The 19,384-nt window shown below is 46.4% G+C and overlaps 1 protein-coding gene across 6 annotated transcripts in view; it reads left to right on the top strand.

Moving 5' to 3' along the window:
* The window catches only part of KCNQ2 (potassium voltage-gated channel subfamily Q member 2), a 178,862-nt gene extending 164,038 nt beyond the window's left edge, over positions 1 to 14,824 (top strand). For all 6 annotated transcript variants that reach the window (XM_053245603.1, XM_053245602.1, XM_053245598.1 and 3 more), the window contains one exon: positions 792 to 14,824. In XM_053245603.1, coding sequence (XP_053101578.1) covers positions 792 to 1,514 — 723 coding nt within the window. In that variant the 3' untranslated portion in view covers positions 1,515 to 14,824. The remainder of the gene's footprint in view (positions 1 to 791) is intronic.
* Positions 14,825 to 19,384: the final 4,560 nt, after the last annotated feature.

The following is a 19,384-nucleotide window of genomic DNA, read 5'->3' on the forward strand; positions in this document are numbered from 1 at the left end:
GCCTCCTACAATGTGATGTTTGCGGGGCTGTTTCTGATGTCCATGAATTCATGAGAGTGCAGCTGGGTGGCCTAAGTTGAGCAGGCCTGCTTTACAGGTATGTTCCGAATTATGTGTGAACCTGTCAGATGAATGTGTGAACCTGTCAGATGAATGTAAATGGTTGGGCAGGCTCATATGGGAGTAGCCATTCCCATAGGTATATAATGCCAACCGTGTACATGACCCTTTGGCTGTGTTTAGACCTTCTTGGAAACTGGAGCTCTCTTCACTTCGGGCTTCTGAAGCTGTACATCCGAACATGGCAAACTGGAGTTAAGGGTGAAAAGGGACCTTTGGTTTCCCTCGCCAAACTCCACTCTGAATCTTTGGTCAGAGTGGAGTTTCATCACCCTTAACTCTGGTTTTGCAGTTCCAGTGTTGCCTTTGATCACTGGCATTGCAGTTTGGGTCCTATGGGACCAGAGTTGAGGGAGGAAGTTCCTCCCTCACTCCTGCCCGATTGGCTGTGCTGGCTGTACTTCTGTCAAGAAGGAAGCCCGCACAGCCAGATATCCCTATTAAAAACTTTTAAGAACTTATTGAACCATTATACTAAGAGTCACGTTACACATTACATTAAACACGTAGCTTGCTGTGCAGGCCGACATCCTGAATAACGAAGCACTTGCATCTATGAATTCATGCTGTGTTTGTTTTGTTTTTTAAATGAAGTGGGAATAAGAACAAGGCCTTCTGGGCCTGTGATTTTGTAACTAATGATGCACTGGAACCTCTCTGATATTTTCCAGGTTTTGTCCATGGAGAAGAAGTTGGACTTCCTGGTCAACATCTACATGCAACGGATGGGGATCCCACCAACAGAAACTGAAGCTTATTTTGGGTCCAAAGAACCAGATCCAGCACCACCCTACCACAGTCCAGAAGACAGCCGAGAGCACATTGACAAAAACGGCTGCATTATCAAGATCATTCGCTCCACGAGTTCCATGGGACAGAAGAATTTTTCTGCACCACCAGCCACAACGGTGCCAAACAACTCATGTCCCCCGTCCACTTCTTGGCAGCCATATCAGCGGCAGAGCCACGGGACCTCCCCAGTTGGTGACCCTGGTTCTTTGGTTAGGATCCCACCGCCACCTTCACATGAGCGTTCCTTATCTGCCTACAGCGGTGGGAACAGGGCCAGTGCCGACTATGCCAAGAATGAAGACATTACCGCCAAACATCCAGAGAGTGCCCTGAGGGACAGCGACACCTCTATTTCCATCCCATCAGTTGACCATGAGGAACTGGAACGTTCCTTCAGCGGATTTAGCATTTCTCAGTCCAAAGAAAATTTGGACGTCCTTAACAACGGGTGTTACACAGCTGTGGCTAAAATCAGACCCTACATTGCAGAAGGGGAGTCCGATACAGATTCCGATCTCTGCACACCCTGTGGGCCTCCACCACGGTCAGCAACGGGTGAGGGACCTTTCAGTGACATGGGCTGGTCGACTCCTAGACAGTGAGGGCAACATCTTCCAGAGCATGGGCTGGTCGTGGTGTCTACATTCTGAGCATCTTCAGAAGATGAAGAGCTAACATTCGGTGACCCAGATGTTGTGGATGTTTGTCGCATCTTATTCTGGGGGTGGGGGAGCAGTTGCTGTGCCAGTTCTCTGCACAGAGAGGACATTGTAGTGAATCATTTGATGCCTTGAAATGTCTGGATTTCTTTCTTACTACCTTTCTAAAATTGATAGGTGAAATTATTATTGTACTCCAGGGTTGGTATCCATGGCTCTCGATAATGTTTTCAGTTCAAGAGGTCACAGGCATCACTAAAGAGTGGTTGAGTAATTGGTGAGTAACAGTTTTTTACTAATAATAGGTAGTGGCAGTGAGCTATTGGATCATCCGCAAAAATAAGCTGGTGATACAAAGGAACTGTGTCCCTAGTTATGTCTTCGGGGAGGGGGAACCAGATCTTATGCACATTGTGTGTATCAACAAATGGTTGTTTAATCATAATTGTGTGGAAATTAGCAGTAGGATCTTCCAAGGATGGAGCATACCATAGTAAGGGTTTCACAAGCAATGCCTGGTGTCCGAGTGACACGTGTACAAATTTTGAGTAACAAAAAAGAAAATTATGTTGTAATATTGGGTCAGGATAGGGCTGCAGCTTCAGCTGGAGTGCTTGAATACAATGAACAGCAAACTCTGTGGGCCATGAGGCTGCTTTCACATGAGATGCTTCAATTTTTATTTTTATTTTTTTTAAAAATCACATCTGCAAGATGGCATCTCAGACCAGCTTTCGACATGCATGCTTGGATCTTTAAATGTTTTTGCACTCTTTGGAATATTGTTCTCCGATGTGGGAAGAACATGCCCCCTTGGAGGAAAGTCCGTGTGCTGTGGTAGGAAATGGTGGCTGGAAACGACAAATGCTCATCCTTTAAGACTGTGTCCATTTGCAAGGATTGAGTTCTGCTTTCTGCTCGTTAGATCATACATGTTTCATAGCCACATCTCTAGGGTCAACGGTTCCCATTTAGAATGGCTGTTTTCCACACTATATGCTGCAGTAGCTACGTTTGCAATTTCAAAAAGACCAGAGGGGAGAAGAGGCATTCATTGTGTCATTTGTGGAAGCAGCCGAGGAGCAATCTTCCGTGATAAGAATGCCTTGCAGTGCCTCCAAAGCAGGGCATCGGTGAAGCCTGGAATTCCATCAGGAGGAATGCAGCAGCTCAAAAGATCAAAAGTCTTGTGGTCAATGTACAAAGAAAGAGATGCTTTGCTGTGATGAAAGACACTTTGCTTTAGATACAGGAGGTCATAGGTTAAATGGAGGCTAACAGCCTCTGGATCTTGCAACTCTAAGGGGTAACATCCACACTTTATATTGTGCCTGGCTGCTTCAGCATACACCACACTGCCTGCAAAGAAAACTCCTTTTTTCCCTCCAACCTGACCCAAATTCTGTGGATATTCCCTGATTCCTCTTTGTTTCTGTTTTGTAAAATTTGGGCCCAGTCTGGGGCTACTTGCCTTGATTTCCCCGGCCTGTATCTATTTACAAGTGGTGTCAAATGAGGTTTGCAGCCTTTTTCTTTTTCACTGTTTTAAAAGCCTAGTAATGTTCTAGTATGGAACCGCTAGGAAGAAAAGCAAGCAGTGTGCAAAGCCAGGGAGGTGGATTCCCAGCGTCCATTTATAAATATTTGGTATAGATCAGGGGAGGACATTTTCAATTCAATCTTCTGTCTTAGCTTGCACTCTCAAAAATGTGAGATGCAAGTCACGATGTGATGCAAGTCATGGTGTGAAAGGCAGTCCGTATCTATTGAGCAACTGTAGCCATTTGTTATTCAGCAAGGTATGTCATAGCAGATGCTTGCCAGGGCACTGCTTTGTTGGTGGTACCTAAAGACCATTCTCCTCTCCTCTTTGTCAGCCTAGGCTGCCGGTTCTCAAACTTGGGTCCCCACATGTTGTGGGACTACAACTCCCATCATTGCCAGAATGTCCACTTCCCACCCTTCTCGCCAACAGAACTGCTTAATTGGTGTGCTTGAACTTAAGCCAAATATAGTCACTCCGAAGCATGCCCTCGCATAAAGAACTTGCACTAGAGGAGGCTCTTTCTAGGTAGACACACTTACTCTCATCTTCGGTGTTTCCCATGATGGGGATTCGACCATTGTGCCAGATTGGGATGGAATGAATGGATGGCATTTAGACTAATGCTACGTGTTGCACTACCTCCTCTGGTCTACCACAAGACCAGAGGAGAGCTGGTCTTGTGGTAGCAAGCATGACTTGTCCCCTTAGCTAAGCAGGGTCTGCCCTGGTTGCATATGAATGGGAGACTAGAAGTGTGAGCACTGCAAGATATTCCCCTCAGGATGGAGCTGCTCTGGGAAGAGCAGAAGGTTCCAAGTTCCCTCCCTGGCTTCTCCAAGATAGGGCTGAGAGAGATTCCTGCCTGCCACCATGGAGAAGCTGCTGCCAGTCTGTGAAGACAATCCTGAGCTAGATAGACCAATGGTCTGACTCACTATATGGCAGCTTCCTATGTTCCTACCATAAGAATGTTATGCTATCCAGTTCTGTTATGTTGGGAGCTTGCATTCCAGACTAGTGATGTGCAAGGCACACTTGTGACGCTAGACTAATGAAGTGCAAGGCACACTTGCACAACCTGTGGCATGCCTCCTGCTGTTAGACCTCTTCCTCGGTCCATATATGGTGCAGGGCTATCCACTCTCCTTGTTGCGCAAGCAGACCGAGAGCACAAGAGTGTGCAACTTTGAGCATCCACTCAGCTGTGCAGCCTCTGTGTGTGTGCATCTCTGTTGGTTGGACCCGCACAGGGCTAGTAGTCAGGAAGTCAGCCAGCGTCAAAAAAAGGAAAGTGCATATTCAAGATCATAAAAAGAATGAATGCTAGCTGGAGTGGTATTTTGCAGCAAGAAGAATAGAGGCTTGGAACTAAAGGAGCCCTTCTGCTTCTAGAAAGCCTCTCATCCATGGAAGGGCGGCCTCTGACTTAGCAGAAGAGCGCTCTGTGAGGAAGGTGACCCAGGTCCAGAGTTCTCTCATCTCTGGAAGCTTCTGTGCAAGACTTTCCACAAGCCCTTCCAGTGTTTATAGGCTGCAGCCTGCACCTTCTTTCTTCGCTGTGTGTGTGTTTCCCCCCGCCCATACAGCAACACCATCTCCTGACAGATGCATTGTGGGTGCTGCTCTGTGAGAAGTCTTCTGCTTGCACCTCTGCAAGAGTTCACGGAGCAGTGCTCAGGCATGGTCTCTTCCCACTAACAGTGTCTTGCAGCATCTTGAGACTTAACAGATGATGTGCTTTGGAATATAAGGGATACAAACATAGATGAGTCTGGGAGTAGAGAATGGGGAGAAATGTTGTGCAGTGTAAAAATGTTTGAAGTGAAGGAACATATCCTGAAAGCAGAGGTGCAGTGCTGGGGCTTTATAGAGCTACCTTAGTCCATGTCAGACTATTTGGTCTCTCTAGCTCAGTATCATTTATACCAGAGGTTCCCGACTAGATGATGATGGACTACAACTCCCATCATCCCCTGCCAGTGACAGAAGGCCATTGTTACTGGGGATGATGGGAACATCATTTAGGGACCTGAGGGTGGGAAACTCTGCTCTACATTTAATTCACAGCAGCTCTCTAGGGTTTCAAACAAGTTTCCCCCTGTCCTACCTGGAGGTGCCAGGGATTGAGAACTTGGGATCTTCTGCATGCAAAGCATCATCTTAGCCTCAATATCATCTTAGCATCATCCTTAGCATCATCATTCCCAGCATCATCTAGCCTTAACATTATCTTAGCACCATCCTTAGCATCATCATTCCCAGCATCATCTTAGCCTCAACACGCATGGCGTCAGGCATAAGATCATTGTTGTCTGTAGTGCATCAACTAATATGAATCATGATTCAAAGCTGATGAATGAACTCCAGTCCAGCACTTGTCTGATGTACCTGTCTGTTAAGCCTTTTTTTTTTTTTTGCTTCTGAACCTGAGTTTAGAAATAGGACATCTTAAGGAACGGCAGATATTTGCTTCTGCTGTATCTAATGTCTGATTTGTGCCCATTCGTTTCCTACTCAAGAGACTGCCCTGTTTGGCCTAGGTAAACCTTGGCTTTGCTGGCAGAAGGATGCAGATGTATAAACCCTTGGCATTTATCACTGATATAATTTAGACAACACTAGAACCAGGGGTCCTCCCAAGGAACTGGTAGCCCGGAAGTTTAGGACTGACAAAAGGAAGTACTTTTCCACACAGTGCGTAATTAATCTATGGACTTCTCTACCACGGGATGTGGTGATGGCCACTAGCTTGGATGGCTTTAAAAGGGGCTTAGACAAATTCACAGAGGACAGGTCTTTCAATGGCTACTAGTCTGAGGGCTATAGGCCACTTCCAGCCTCAGAGGCAAGATGCCTCTCAATGCCAGTTGCAGGGGAGCAACAGCAGCAGGGAGGGCACACCCTCACCTCTTGCCTGGGGGCTTCTCAGAGGCATCTGGTGGGCCAGGGTGGGAAACAGGATGTTGGACTAGATAGGCCTTGGGCCTGATCCAGCAGGGCTGTTTCTTATGTTCTTAAGTTCTCGAGCTGTAGTGAGTGATGTGGACCACACAGACATGGGACAGAGTTCCCTCACAACTGTTTGTGGTCACTTCAATAGCTGGAGTGAGGGTCTTTTTTGTCGTGGAGTTAATACTGAATATGAATACACTGGGCCATTGGGCCTTTGGTGCATTACAGGTGTTGATGCCCTATTGCCTTAGACTATGCTTAAAGAGAGGTAAATACAAATTTTTGATAGTTGTTCACCAAGTTGATAGTTTTAGTTCTGAAATAATGTCACTCATGGCCAATGTTCCATTTATGTTTTCTTCTTCTATGTGCAGAATGAGGTTTCCACCCCCAGGCAGCAGTATCAAGGCAGTGTTGTGCAAACATGCATTCAGAGTGGGGCCTTCCTGAATCAGCCTGAGCAGGATCAAATATTAACTGAGCAGACAACCAAAAACTTGTGTGCGCGTGCACATGTGTGTGCCTTAGAGGGAACCCTGCTCATGGCCCTCATTCCTGTTGAAAGGTTGTGAAAATTTTATTTACAATATAGTGGCCATGTGTTTCTGAGGCTAGCTTACATAATATGCACTCTCAGCCTTTGCTTGCAAATGTATGCCAGCTGAGATGAGTGGGAGCCAAGACTGTTGTTAGAGATGCACCTACAGGTAGGTAATTTTGGAGCCTGGACCTAGAGACCTTTTGCACCCACCCCCTGCCATAAGCACTATCCCTTTATACATACACACGGTGACATGCGCAATGACACAGAGTATTTTTTAACATGTATTTAGAGAACAGCCAAGTGGCCTCACGGTAGGGAACTTCCTTTTATTGGGACCACATAGTATCTCAAAGCAGTGAGCAAACTCCTCCAGAACTCTTCTTCAGGCTGGACCTTAAGCAAAACAGGCAGTGGGGTGGAGAAAAGGAAGGGAGGCGTGATGAATCAGCTTATAAAGACTGTTTTAGATCTTTTACATCATGCTCACCTTTTCCTCTCCCTCCCCTTCCCCTTAATGTTTTGCTGAAGATCCAGCCTGAAGAAGCATTCTGCATACTCCAAAAGCTTTTGGAGTATTTTGTGACATTTTGGTCCATCCTTGTTTTTAAAAGGTACTGTACTCCTGGGGCTTTGGGATTTCTCCACACACGCACACACACACACACACAAACACACACTTACCTCTTCAAGAGGTCTCCTTTGCGTCGGTTCTCCAGCGCGGCTGTTGGCTGGGGCTGCCAAAGCTGCAGCAACCAGGGAGAGGAAGCCAGAGTCGAAGCACATGAGGTGGCAGTGCGCGTTCTGAGCACTCTTCCGCCATCCTCAGCCTTCTACTTCTCTCTCCATGAGGTCCTTTCTCCTCCTTTTCAAAGGGACTGCTGTGCTGGCCTCATCATAACTCCCTCACAAGACCCTCCGCTCCTGGCTTGCACAATATGTGCATCATGTGCTTGCTCACACTGTGCAGATGCGCTGCAGGGCAGGCGGAGAAGCTCCTGCTCTGCACATGAGAGGAGGTTGGGCGGGTCGCGAACAGACCACAGGCTGGCCGCAGCCTGCCCTCAGCACAGTTGCATGCATGCTTGGCCACCCAGTGCAGTGTGGGCTGGTGGCAGCACAGCACAGCCACCCCTGCCCCCGGGACATTTTAAGGAGCATGTGCCCCCTCGCGGGGGGGGGGGGTTGCGGGGCCAGATTTCCATTCAGAGCTCTGGGGGGAAGAGCACCCAGATCTTTGCAAAAAGGAACATTGCAGAACATGTAGTGATGTGCAAATGGTAGCAGGGAACATCCATCGCAGCAGGGGTAAATTTGCTACTGTCGTGGTAGATTTGACAGGTGATGTTGATATCCAAGGGACCCTTGTTTTCCATGGATTCTCCCATCATGGTTTCAACAATCCATGTTTGGGCTATAGACACCTGTTAGCCATTTTTGTGGGGGTGATTTTCAGCTATTTGCGGTTCCTGCCTGCACATTTCATACTTGCAATGTCATTTTTTGTGTCATTTCTGGCTTGGAGGCAGTGTGGAGTCATGTTGGGCCTCTGCCTACCCACCCCCCCCCCCCCGGTATTTAGAGGACTTTTTGTTGGGTTTTTTGGTGAAATTCAGAGGATTTGGGGGTTTGGTGGGCCGTTACTTGCAGAGCTGTGCTGTACTCCTCTTTTTTCTGCTCCCCTTCTCTTGTGGTGATATATAGCACTTTTATATGTGCTGAGGATCCTAAACCCAAGTTTCCTGTAACTACAAGGTTTCAAATATTGTGGTTTTGGCATTCACGGTTGTAGACAGGAACTTAACCCCTGTGAAAAATGAGGTCCTCCTGTACTGAACATCTGTGAATTTACCACATATAATATCTATCTTCTGCAACAAAGTGTGAATTCTTGAGTTCTATGACATGCACCTTGGTGGTATATGTTGAGACATCTGATTAATAATACTGGCTGCATCCTGACTAATGCAGCACTGGTGCAACAGGAGAAGCACTGGTGTAACGTTTGTGCATCTGAAGACTAACGCTGAAGTTAGTCTGAAGACAACCAGACTAACACTCTGTGTGTGTGTGTGTGTGTGTGTGAGAGAGAGAGAGAGAGAGAGAGAGATTTTTGACAACCTCCCCTTCCCCCAGAAACCCTCCGTGCCACCCGAAAAGATGTTCCTGAGGGCTGCATGACCCTTGGGGACATATTTGAGGGTGGTACAGAGCACGGAGAAGGGGAGGTTGTCAAAATTTGCCCCATTTGCTGAGCGAGCAGTGGAATTGAGTTAGTTGAGCTTTTCAGAAACACTGGGGCTTTCCCCTTGCATCAGTGCTTCTGCAACCAGAATGTCAGTCACTGGTTTTCAGCATTCGCAGAGCAGCACGGAGTGTCCAAAATGAATGTATAATGTATATGAGTGAGCTCACTAAGGTTCACAGCAATCCTGCCAAGTAGGCCATTACATATGAAGAGGTGGGGCTGAAGCTAAGAGGGCAGTGCTTTGCCCACAACCTCATAAGTTCATACCAGAAACTGGGTTTGTACTAAGGAATACTGGTTTACCACTTCGTCTCTGAGGCACTATGCCTTTATACTTTTGTATAGGACAGAAATACAGGGGATACAAAATTAGGAATTAGGAAGCTGCCTTCTGCTTAGTCAGACTTTGGGTCCATTTGGCTCAGTGGTGTCCACACTGACTGGCAGCGGCTCTCCAAGGTTTCTGGCAGTAGTCTCTCCCAGCTCTACCGGGAGATATCAGGAAGTGAACCTGGGAGCATCTGCATTCAAAGCAGATGCTCTACCACTGAGCTATGACCCCATTCCCTAAGGAGACTATCTGAAGCAGGCAGTGTTCATGTGTAGTCACCCATTCAAATGCAAACCAGAGTGAACCCTGCTTAGCAAAGGGGACAAGTCATGTTTGCTACCAGAAGATCAGCTCTCTTCCCCAAGTCGGTCCATTCCAGGGAAATAGGCTGCTGTCCCACTTAACAAGACTACAGGTTCATAGATGCATTCCTAGTTAGATGCACAAGTTCATAGATGCATTCCCAGTTAGATGCATTTAAAGAGCTCCAAGGCAATAAGATGCTCCATACCAGGAAATACCTCCTTGCCTGGAGCTCATTGGATTGGAACCCCAATGTAGGTTTCCTCTTGGAGAAGCAGCCATAGGGGTGCCTCACTTTGCATTGGGGCCACAGCGTGTATGTGTGTGTGTGGGGGGGGGAATTAACCCTTTGCACCCATTCTGATAACCTGAACTAAATCCCCCCTAAACTGCTATTAGTCACTGAGTGGAAAATGAACAGGCACAAATTGTGCCCATAAGTTTTTATCTTCGGTAGCTAACTCAGCTTTGGTGGGAAGCAGTTAGGGTTGCGATATGGGGGGGAGGGTTCAACCCGCTCCCCCACGGCACATCCCTAATGCAAATTGCCCTCTGCAGCTACTTGTACAAGAAGAAAATTAAAAGCACTTCGCATTTGTATACTGCTGTTCAGTGTTGAAAGTGCTTCAGATGTGTGGTCATCTTTGGTACATTCCTGTAAGACCGAGGTTCCTGATCTTGGATCCCTGGATGTTGCTGGACTACAGCACCTCTCATCCCCAGTGGCTGGGGATGTTGGGAGTTGTAGTCCAACAACATCCAGGGACCCAAGATTGGGAAGCTGTGTTGTAAGGTAATTAAGTCGTAGTATCCTGGTATTGTAGATATGGGACTGAGAGGGCTTGCCCAAGGTTACCTAATAAATTGGCAGAAATGAGATCTGAATCAGTGACTTAAGAACATAAGAACAGTCCTGCTGGATCAGGCCCAGGGAGGCCCATCTAGTCCAGCATCCTGTTTCACACAGTGGCCCACCAGACGCCGCTGGAAGCCACAGGCAGGAGTTGGGGGCATGCCCTCTCTCCTGCTGTTACTCCCCTGCAACTGGTTACTCCCCTGCTTCCTGATTTGTAGCACAGCCATTATATGGCACTAGCTCTCATTAAGTTGGGAGTACCATTTATGAACCTCTTGTGTACAGAGCTCCCAAAGAAGCAGGCCCTAACTCCAGCCTCCAAGACTGGGTCTTGCAGACCAATGCTGTGCACACTCGTGGCTTTAACTCCAAACCATTCTGAAGAAGTGGTTTGTGATTCAGCACCGGGGGGTAGAGTATCACACCCCGATTCTCTCTTGCAAAAGCAATGTGGGCTCGTCTGGATTGCAGCCATATTTTTCTGAATGGGATGCACATTCTCGTGTTCATGTCCATGTGCACCCCCAGCCACACTCTTCTCCAGCATATATCAGCACCCTTTTGCATGTGGTTGGAGCTGGAGCAGGATCTCTGGAGCTTGGAATTCACATACGCCATTTCTGTATTTTTTTAAAAGTGGGGAAAGACCACTTTTAATGCTTCTGCTAGTAGAACTTAAGGTCGCCCAGTGAAATTGAGAGACTGTCGGCACAGTACAGAGATGGGGAGGGGGGCAGGCCCTCATTCAGAGGCTGATTCATAATTTAACTTACAGATTTCACTGCCACCAGAGGAGGTGGCGGCCACTGGCAGAGATGGCTTTCAAGGGGATGGCACAAATTCATAGAGAAGTCTCCCCATGTTATGTTAGGAGAAGTCTCTCCATGACCACTAAATGGAACTTCTGTATGCCTCTGCTTGCCAGTTGGTAGGTGAGAGGAGACACAGTAGTGGTGGACTGGGGTCCTTGCCCCTGGCTTGGGGGCTTCCAGGAAGCCCTTGGTTGAGCTCTGTTGGACTGGAAGGACCCCTTAGTCTGATGTAGCAACTCAGTTCAGACGTTCAGTTAATTTCTTTTCAGCTTAGCATTTTAGCTCTTGCAAAATCTGCCTTGCATGAAGACAGAAATACATTGTTAATTTTTTGACTGCTCAGATGAGATGAAGTAATAAGGGATGCATCTATAGGGGATGGGTGTGGGAGTAATAACGTATATTAATGAATCGAGAATAAATTGCCCATTATGGAGGCTGTCTGCTACCTAAAAGGTGAAGAAAAAAAGGGCAGCACCAGAATAGGAAACTGAAGCCCCATTCAGACATTACATTGCATGTGTGCACAAGGTGTACACATGTGCATGTTTTTGTGTGAATGACTGTGCATGTGTTTCAAGTGCAGGGTGCAGATAGGAAGAGTACCACTGTATGTGCATTGAACATAATGTGTAAATAATTGTATGTGTGCCCTGCACACAAATTGCACATGCGTTGAACATACCACGTGAATAGGGCTCAAGACATCATACCCTTCTGAGGTTTTTCACTACTTGTGGAACCTCTTCCAAGTATCAATCAATTTTTCTGTGCCCCGGAGAAGGTTTATACCAATACAGGCCAAGCATGCTGAATTTTCCCCAATAAACGTTATGTTTTGGGCTCCTTGTTGAGGCTTTGCATCTTGTTATGTGTAATAAGCCTGCAATTAAATTACTTCCTAGACAACACCAAATCATGTATTAAACATGACTTGCCAGTTGTGTGTCTGGACTGTGTCATTGGACAGAAAGAGAAATACCCCTCCTTTTAGAAATTGTTATGAGGAATGCTGCATTTGAATGCTTTTCTATACTTATATGAGGACAATATTTTACCAGAACGCAAAAGATATGAGACATTTCTTGACTAATTCAAGAAAGATAGGGGACAAGCAAAGCAACATAGTGAAAGAATACCAGTCTGCTCATGAATGCTGTATTTCTGCCTATTCACCATGTCTCTCATCAGGGCTGTGAGTTATGCACAAGGTGAATGCTATATAAACATTCTCTCATGTACTACAGAAGAAAAGGGATGCAATCCACCAGGGAAACGAACCACTAAAGCAAGACCAGGCACTGCCAATCAAGTTAGAAGCCAGGGAGGTAAAGCAGCCCCACTTCTGAATGTGGTAATCCGTGGGGAGGTGGAGCGTTGCACATGTGCATATTAGCTGTGTACAACTGTGGGGAGGCTCTCACACAAGCCTCCCAGATGGTGTTTATTTCTATTTTTATTCCACCTCTGGCCTCGTTTGATGTGGCTTCAGAACCAAAATTTAAGCTTCAATAAAACACTGGCTGGATCCATAATTCTGCAAAGCGGAAGAGACAAGCTTCTTTACCAGGCTCTTCTTCCACAGCTCCTGTCTTATAAGCCTGCCCAAACAGATCTGCCTTGCATGGTTTTCGGAATAAGGAGCTGCATTGCCACATCTCTGCTAGGAGCTCATTCCAGAGCCTTGGGTTTAAGGCAGAAAAGGCTTTGTTTCTACCTGTCACCCTCCTGAGCTCTTCTGCTGTAAGAATTCACCATAGAGCCCTACCTCATAAAGGTAGGCGTCTTCTCTAAGGTATGCAGGTCCCAGGCTATAAAGGGATTTCAAGGTTAAAACCAGACCTTGACTTGGTTCTGGAAGCAAATTTGCAAATGGATGGGAGTTATGCAACCTTTTGTTCTAGGCCCACTGGTTTCAATGGGGCTAGTGCCATTTCTTTTCCTCTTGGGTTGTACCTAAGGACAATATAACTTTGGCTGCCAAATGATGTGTGTGTTGCCGCTTGTACAGACCCATATATGCACACCCCTGTGTGTACAAATCCATATATACACACCTTGATGTACACCTTCACAGGAACACATAGGCCCACATCTCACTGAGATGGTAAACCTGTGTCTTGGTTGTACCCCTTCAAACTGCAGATGGAGGGCTCATACAATGGAACACTCTTCCATTGTCACGGCATTGCCACACACAGAAAACTACATCAAGGAAAGCATTTTCTCAAAGAGTTTGTTTTCTAGCCTAGCCTTCTCCTTGCCACACTACCTTTCTCTGCGTTGAGGTTGTTGTTCAGAGGATATTAAGTTATATCAACCCCAACCTGCAGTTGTACTGCCCAGGCATGAGTTTCCTACCTGAGTGAGGACTAGGCCATGGCCCACACCATGAAAGGAGAAGGAGGCTGAGACCAGACTCATGCAGTGGGATCTTCTGAGATTAGGCGATGATGCCAGTGATGGAAATCAAAGACCACTCACCCTTCAACCCTAAGGAATCTAAGTCCTTTTCCTGTACTAAGGCCATATTATAAGGAAGGTCCAACAACAACGAACATGCATCTTTGTAAGTGGGAATGTAGTAAGGGCCACACACCTCTCTTATTTCCCAGGGAAGATTCTGCCAAACTCTGCAAGCCTGCTCAACGAATGCCGGTTTTCTTTGGAGAATAATATCATGTTGCCTTTCCAGTGTTACATCTGCATCTTTATTTTTGATCCACCTGCCTCTTAAGAAAATAATTTGGAAGTGGATTAACCTAGGGCTTTGAATGTTTGAATAGCAGGATAGGAATTACCATCTGCTTAAACTCGTTAGGAAAATTGCCCATATCCATCAAGCAATATCCAAGGGCATCAGCAGCCTTGCTGCTGTGTTTCAGATGCACATCTCCACCCACACCATGATGTTCATCTGAGTCCTATTCAACTGGTTAGATGAGTATTTGGGGTGTGAATGGGGATTGTGCATATGCCTCGGGGGGCACGGGTTTTCATGTGCTTGGTATTCCCTACAGCTACCACTGGATCTGGGCTTCCCAACACAGAAAATAGCCCATGTATGCGAACTTCATTTTAACCTTTCTAGCAATCCGTTATGAATAGAAACTTGGAGTGGGCTACATGGGATGAAACATGCCACAATAGCTGTGTTACAGTACATTTTTCATGCTGGCATCGATCCATTCCTAACCAATGTGTGAAAGAAGAGTTAGATGGCTCAGTGGTGCAATATGATACTGTAGCTCTGTTCTATAGGTGGTGATGGATTTTCCAGGCAGGGCAAAGTTGCTGTTGTATTAGGTTTGTCCACTAAGGGGCTTTCTGCTGCCCCCTCAACACCACGCTGCTCACCGCACACACTCAACCAAGCATTCGATCTTGGATCGTTGTTCTGACAGCAAAGATGGCTTCTCGGCATCCTTTCATTTGCTGTGTTGCCTTGGCTTTCTTGCACATTTGTTCCTGCTCCAAAGAATATTTCATAATGCCTTTGGTACTGATGTACAATTTTAAGACATTTTTGTAATGTATCGAATGGGAACACACTTTATCTTGTACTATAGCGATTGGAAATTTATTATTACTATGATTATTTTCCTTTGTTGAATGTGTTACAGTACATTTCAAAAGAAAGGGGAAAAAATTCTGAGTATTTCAATTTTGTCCTGTCTCTTCTTGGGGCTGCAAACAGGAGTTTAAGGTGGGTGGTGATGGTGGAGAAGGAGGAGGAATAAAATACTATGCTGAATTACAAGTTACCTGGTACTTACTTACACCTGGCCATAAAAGCCTGCCCAAACAAAAAAGTCTTGGGGCTAAAGTAGATATGAGGAAGGCCCACACATGATTTTGCATCAGGTTTTTGTTTTAACTGAAACACAGCTCTTGGAGAGGGACAGCTAATTCAATTGGATCAGAGGGGTGAGGGGTGCTTAAGCATTTCTCTGCAGGCAATTTTCTGATCAAAATGCCCCAGCTGCTTTTTTCTCTCTGCAGCAACCCCATGTTTTAGAAACCTTCAAATGTAGTTATGTGGTTACCAACAGCCTTGGGGTCAATGTCTTTAAGGATCCTGTAGCTGATTCTAACAAAAGATCAAAGAAAGGTCGGTTGTCTTTACACAGGACACCAAACGGTGACTTTGTTACACTAGAAGAAGGCAAGGGAGATCTTGAAGAATATGGCCAGGATCTCCTTCACACAGTGTTTCTACAGTCAGAAACCCCATGTTTTAATTCCTAGAGGAGAGGGAAAATGTATCTTTTCCAGCCACTGACAGGACATCATTTGCAGAATGGCCTCTAGAGAAAAGGTTAAGCACCCAGCTTAGTGCTACTGCTTTGATTCACAGCCCCCATTTCAGTTTTTAAAAAACTGCAGGACCATTGGGTATGCTGCATGTGGCTGTGTTTTGTCCTCGCATTTCTCCTGGAAGGTGAACAGGCTCCGATTTGAACAGACCTCTCTAACCTAGAAGGAAAGAATTTTCACAAATGAACGGCAACCACTGGGAAGGACTATGTCCCTGTGCTATCTGAAATTTCGGTCAAGAGCCTTATGGATGGGTTTGTAAATGCTGAAGCAGAAGGCTGTAGATGATCTCTGAAGTATGTAGACTATAGCTCCAACTCGTTCCAGTGCACAATTTATGTGTAAGAGCCAGTGACTCTCAGTGGCAATGCACATCACTATGCACAATGAAGAAAGATCTAGCTAGCTACTTCCCTGGGTCACAAGCACATATTTGAAGTCAGCTGTGTGCATGCAGAAAACTGCTTCCAAATACAGATTTCCCTTGCTAGGTTGGGGGAGTAGTTTTGTATGGAGGATGCCTATATGTCATAAGGAAAGGTGTAAGGGGAGCAAGGTTTGCGCAAAAACCAAGATATTCAATAAAGACAAAGTTACAGAGGATTGTCCATGCTTTGTTATAAACAACAACAACAAAAAAGCATAGAAAGCATACAGTTAAGCACACTATATTGTTGAAGATTAGTGTTGCCAGGTTATAACCCTGGTTGATCCATCTCTTGTTCCTGTCACTAATGTCTCCTGTCCTGCATGCTATATCCTGTTTATTGCAGCATATGGAGTGAATAACTAGACCAGGAAAGGAACAGGCTGAAGAAATCAGGGACATCCTCTCCTCCTACATGGGAGGATTTAATAATAATGCTTGGCACTGATAATGCTTCTGAGCAAAGTGTTTCCCATATGTTATTTGGAGCCCATACAAGAATCTTGCAAGGTAGGTCAGTTTCTTGAGACTATGGCCGAGTTCAGATGAAACACAAAACTGGAGATCCATTCACCTCTGGTTTTGCTAGCTGATTGTCCAAACCTGGGGAACTATAGTTAAAAGAAAAAATACGTCTGCAATTCCTTCCACTAACTCAATTTATTACCTGCAGTTTGTAATGAGTTACACCACCGATAACTGAATTTCAGTGGCGTCTTCATCGCATCCAGTCCAGGAATGCAGTTTCCCTTTGCCTCCAACCAGAGTTCAGGGAGGAAGCTTCTCCCACACTTTGGCTCCTATTGGCTGTGCAGGCTATCCTTCAAGAAAGAAGGAAGCCCACACAGTCCGTTCCCCCACCACTCTGCAGGTCAGCGAGACTGCAGTAGGTCTGAATGCAGAGAGAGGGCAGGGACAGAACCGTGAGTCACTGAACCCTATGAAAGTGGGATCCACTGAGAGCAGGTCCACTGAACCTTATGAACTGGCCCTATGAGACTGGCTTGTCTAAAGCCAGCCAATAAGCTTATGGTGGGGGCAGGTGAGACTAAAATCTGGGACTTTCTGATTAAAGATGGGCTGCATTCTGCACCGTGTGTGCACCCTTTGCCACTCTGCTCCACCCCAGGTCTCTAAAGATCAGTGTTTGAGATGATATACAAATCCTATGGAGGCAGCAGTTCTGTTGTAGAAAACCGGTGGTGGTGGTGGTACCAGCATCACCTCCGTCTTGCCCATCTGCGGCAAAAGGAAGAAATACGGTAACACTTGTGGTGCTATCATTGCTAGTTCTCTATGGCAATGCTGCTGCCTCTAGGTCTGGAACAATGGCATCACAAATCTTATCGCTTCCTTGGGACTTCCGTAGCATGCTAGCCAATGTAATGATGGAGGCACCCTCTCCAGATTGTGCCAGATCACAATCCTACTCAATAAACAAATGAGACAATGAGGCTGTTCTCATGAGCAGCCAAGTCAGGGTGAAAGCAGTCAAGCACAGGCTTGCCTGCCCATGAGAACTGCCAGGAACCACAAGGCTCCTGGTGGTTCCTTGGCAGCAGACCTGGCTATGAAGCCCAGCTGTTAAACAAGGGTAAGGGAGCGAGTGCTCCTTAACCCTGTTTAAGTGGCCCTGTGTCAGTACTGGCTGCACACAGAAGGGTGCCTGGCCATTGCCAGGTGGGGGAGATACCTACAATGCACTATGCATGTGTGTGGTGCATTGTGGGATTTCTGGGGGCTGGAATGATGTGCCTGGGGTAGCAGTGGATCATCTGGGCATGTGATCTGCACACCCAGCAACTGGGACCAGGTCATCTGTGGGGGAGGTAAACTTCTGTAGCCTTCCTCCCTGCAAGCCCACCTGCCCAGGTCCCTAAACATGAGACAGGGCTCAACATTGCCTTCAAGTTGTACATGAGATGGTCAATACCAGCTTGCGGGGCAGGCGGGGGAGGGAAATGAATGCTCAGTGATTTTTGGCAATGTCGACCCTCCTCCTAGAGATGGGAAATAGGTGAAAGCATTGTAGTAGCTTCAGCTTTCAGTGTGTGTCCTGTTGTTATTGTCCTGATCATTGGACCTGCAGCAGACAAATCTGCAATCTTAGCAACATTGTCAGAAGGAAGGAAATGAAATTGGCAAGAAAGTCCTCCAAAGATTACTCCATGGAAAGAGGACAACCATTTGTTCATTGCTACCCTAATCCTTTTCTCTATGCAAAAATGCCTGTAACTTTATCCTAATTGTTTGGAGGTAGGGATAAAGAAGAGTGATACACCCAGAAAGCTGAAAGTGCAACAATGCTATCACCTACTTTCCATCTCTAGGAGAGTAGATGTTGCAAAAAAAAAAAAAAAAAAAAATCACTATGAGCATCCATCCCTGCGAGGGTACCGCAGGCCAAAATGTGTAGGCAAGGCTCATGGACTCAAACCAGTTTTCTTGTGCATTTCACTCTACTGTCCTGAGCCAGGTATGCAACCCGCTGTAAAAAGGATTCACCGAGGCTATTCTCATGGGCAGCGGAAACCAGGCTAAGGAAGCCCAGCCCAGTTTCCACTGCATGTGAGAGCCACCTGGAGCTGTGTGGCTCCCGACATTGGTGCGGCAGCAAACCCTCTTGGGTAGCTGCCACTTAACTCGCACCCGAAAAGCAGGTTAAAGGATTTGGCGTGGCACCATGCTGCACCGACTCATGAGTAACCCCCCAACAGGGATCTTACAACAAGCTTCCTGGTGTCAGGGGTTCGTGGTACCTTATGGGACTTCTGGGAGCTGGGAGGCCTCTGAACCCTGCCACCCCTACTGGCTCTGTGATGGAGATGGTAATTATCTGGGAGGCCAATCCAGCTGCCCAGGGAGGGCTGCCTGATCATCTGCGGGGAGAGCAGGTCAAACCTGCTCTCCTCGCAGACCCCGTTTTAGCTCTATACACACACACACACACACACACACACAGGTCCTTAGCATGTTTCCTGTAACCATATGCCATATTTGTAATCAAGATGGTTAAAGAATAGGGATGTACGGTTGCCAGAACCTAAGGGGTATACTCGTGGGTCAAATGGGCTGTAACCCAAAGTATGGCTTAAAAAAGGCCAAACCTGCCAACCTTAGGTACACAAATCAATTTTTTCATTTTGATTTGTACCCAAATTGAATCACCCCTGATTTGTTTTGGGTCTGAATCTGCCTCCCCCCCCCAAACATCCATGACTTGATTTGTAACTGACTTTTCCAAATCTGAATTGTTTTGGATCAAAAGAAAGGGTCCCGGGGCCAAAAGTGTGGGGTGGGTAGTAGTGCCCAATGTGTGGAAGCTACCACCCAAATTTCAAAGAAATTGGGCAAAGGGGTGGTATTTAAAGAATTTTTGAAGTTGGCATTTCTTTAAGCTTTTTCCCATAGGGAATAATGGGGATTTCAGCAGCCTTCAATGACAAACTTTGAATCCACACCTCAGAAACAACAGAACCC

Source organism: Hemicordylus capensis, chromosome 4, assembly GCF_027244095.1.
Source record: "Hemicordylus capensis ecotype Gifberg chromosome 4, rHemCap1.1.pri, whole genome shotgun sequence".
Taxonomy (NCBI): domain Eukaryota; kingdom Metazoa; phylum Chordata; class Lepidosauria; order Squamata; family Cordylidae; genus Hemicordylus; species Hemicordylus capensis.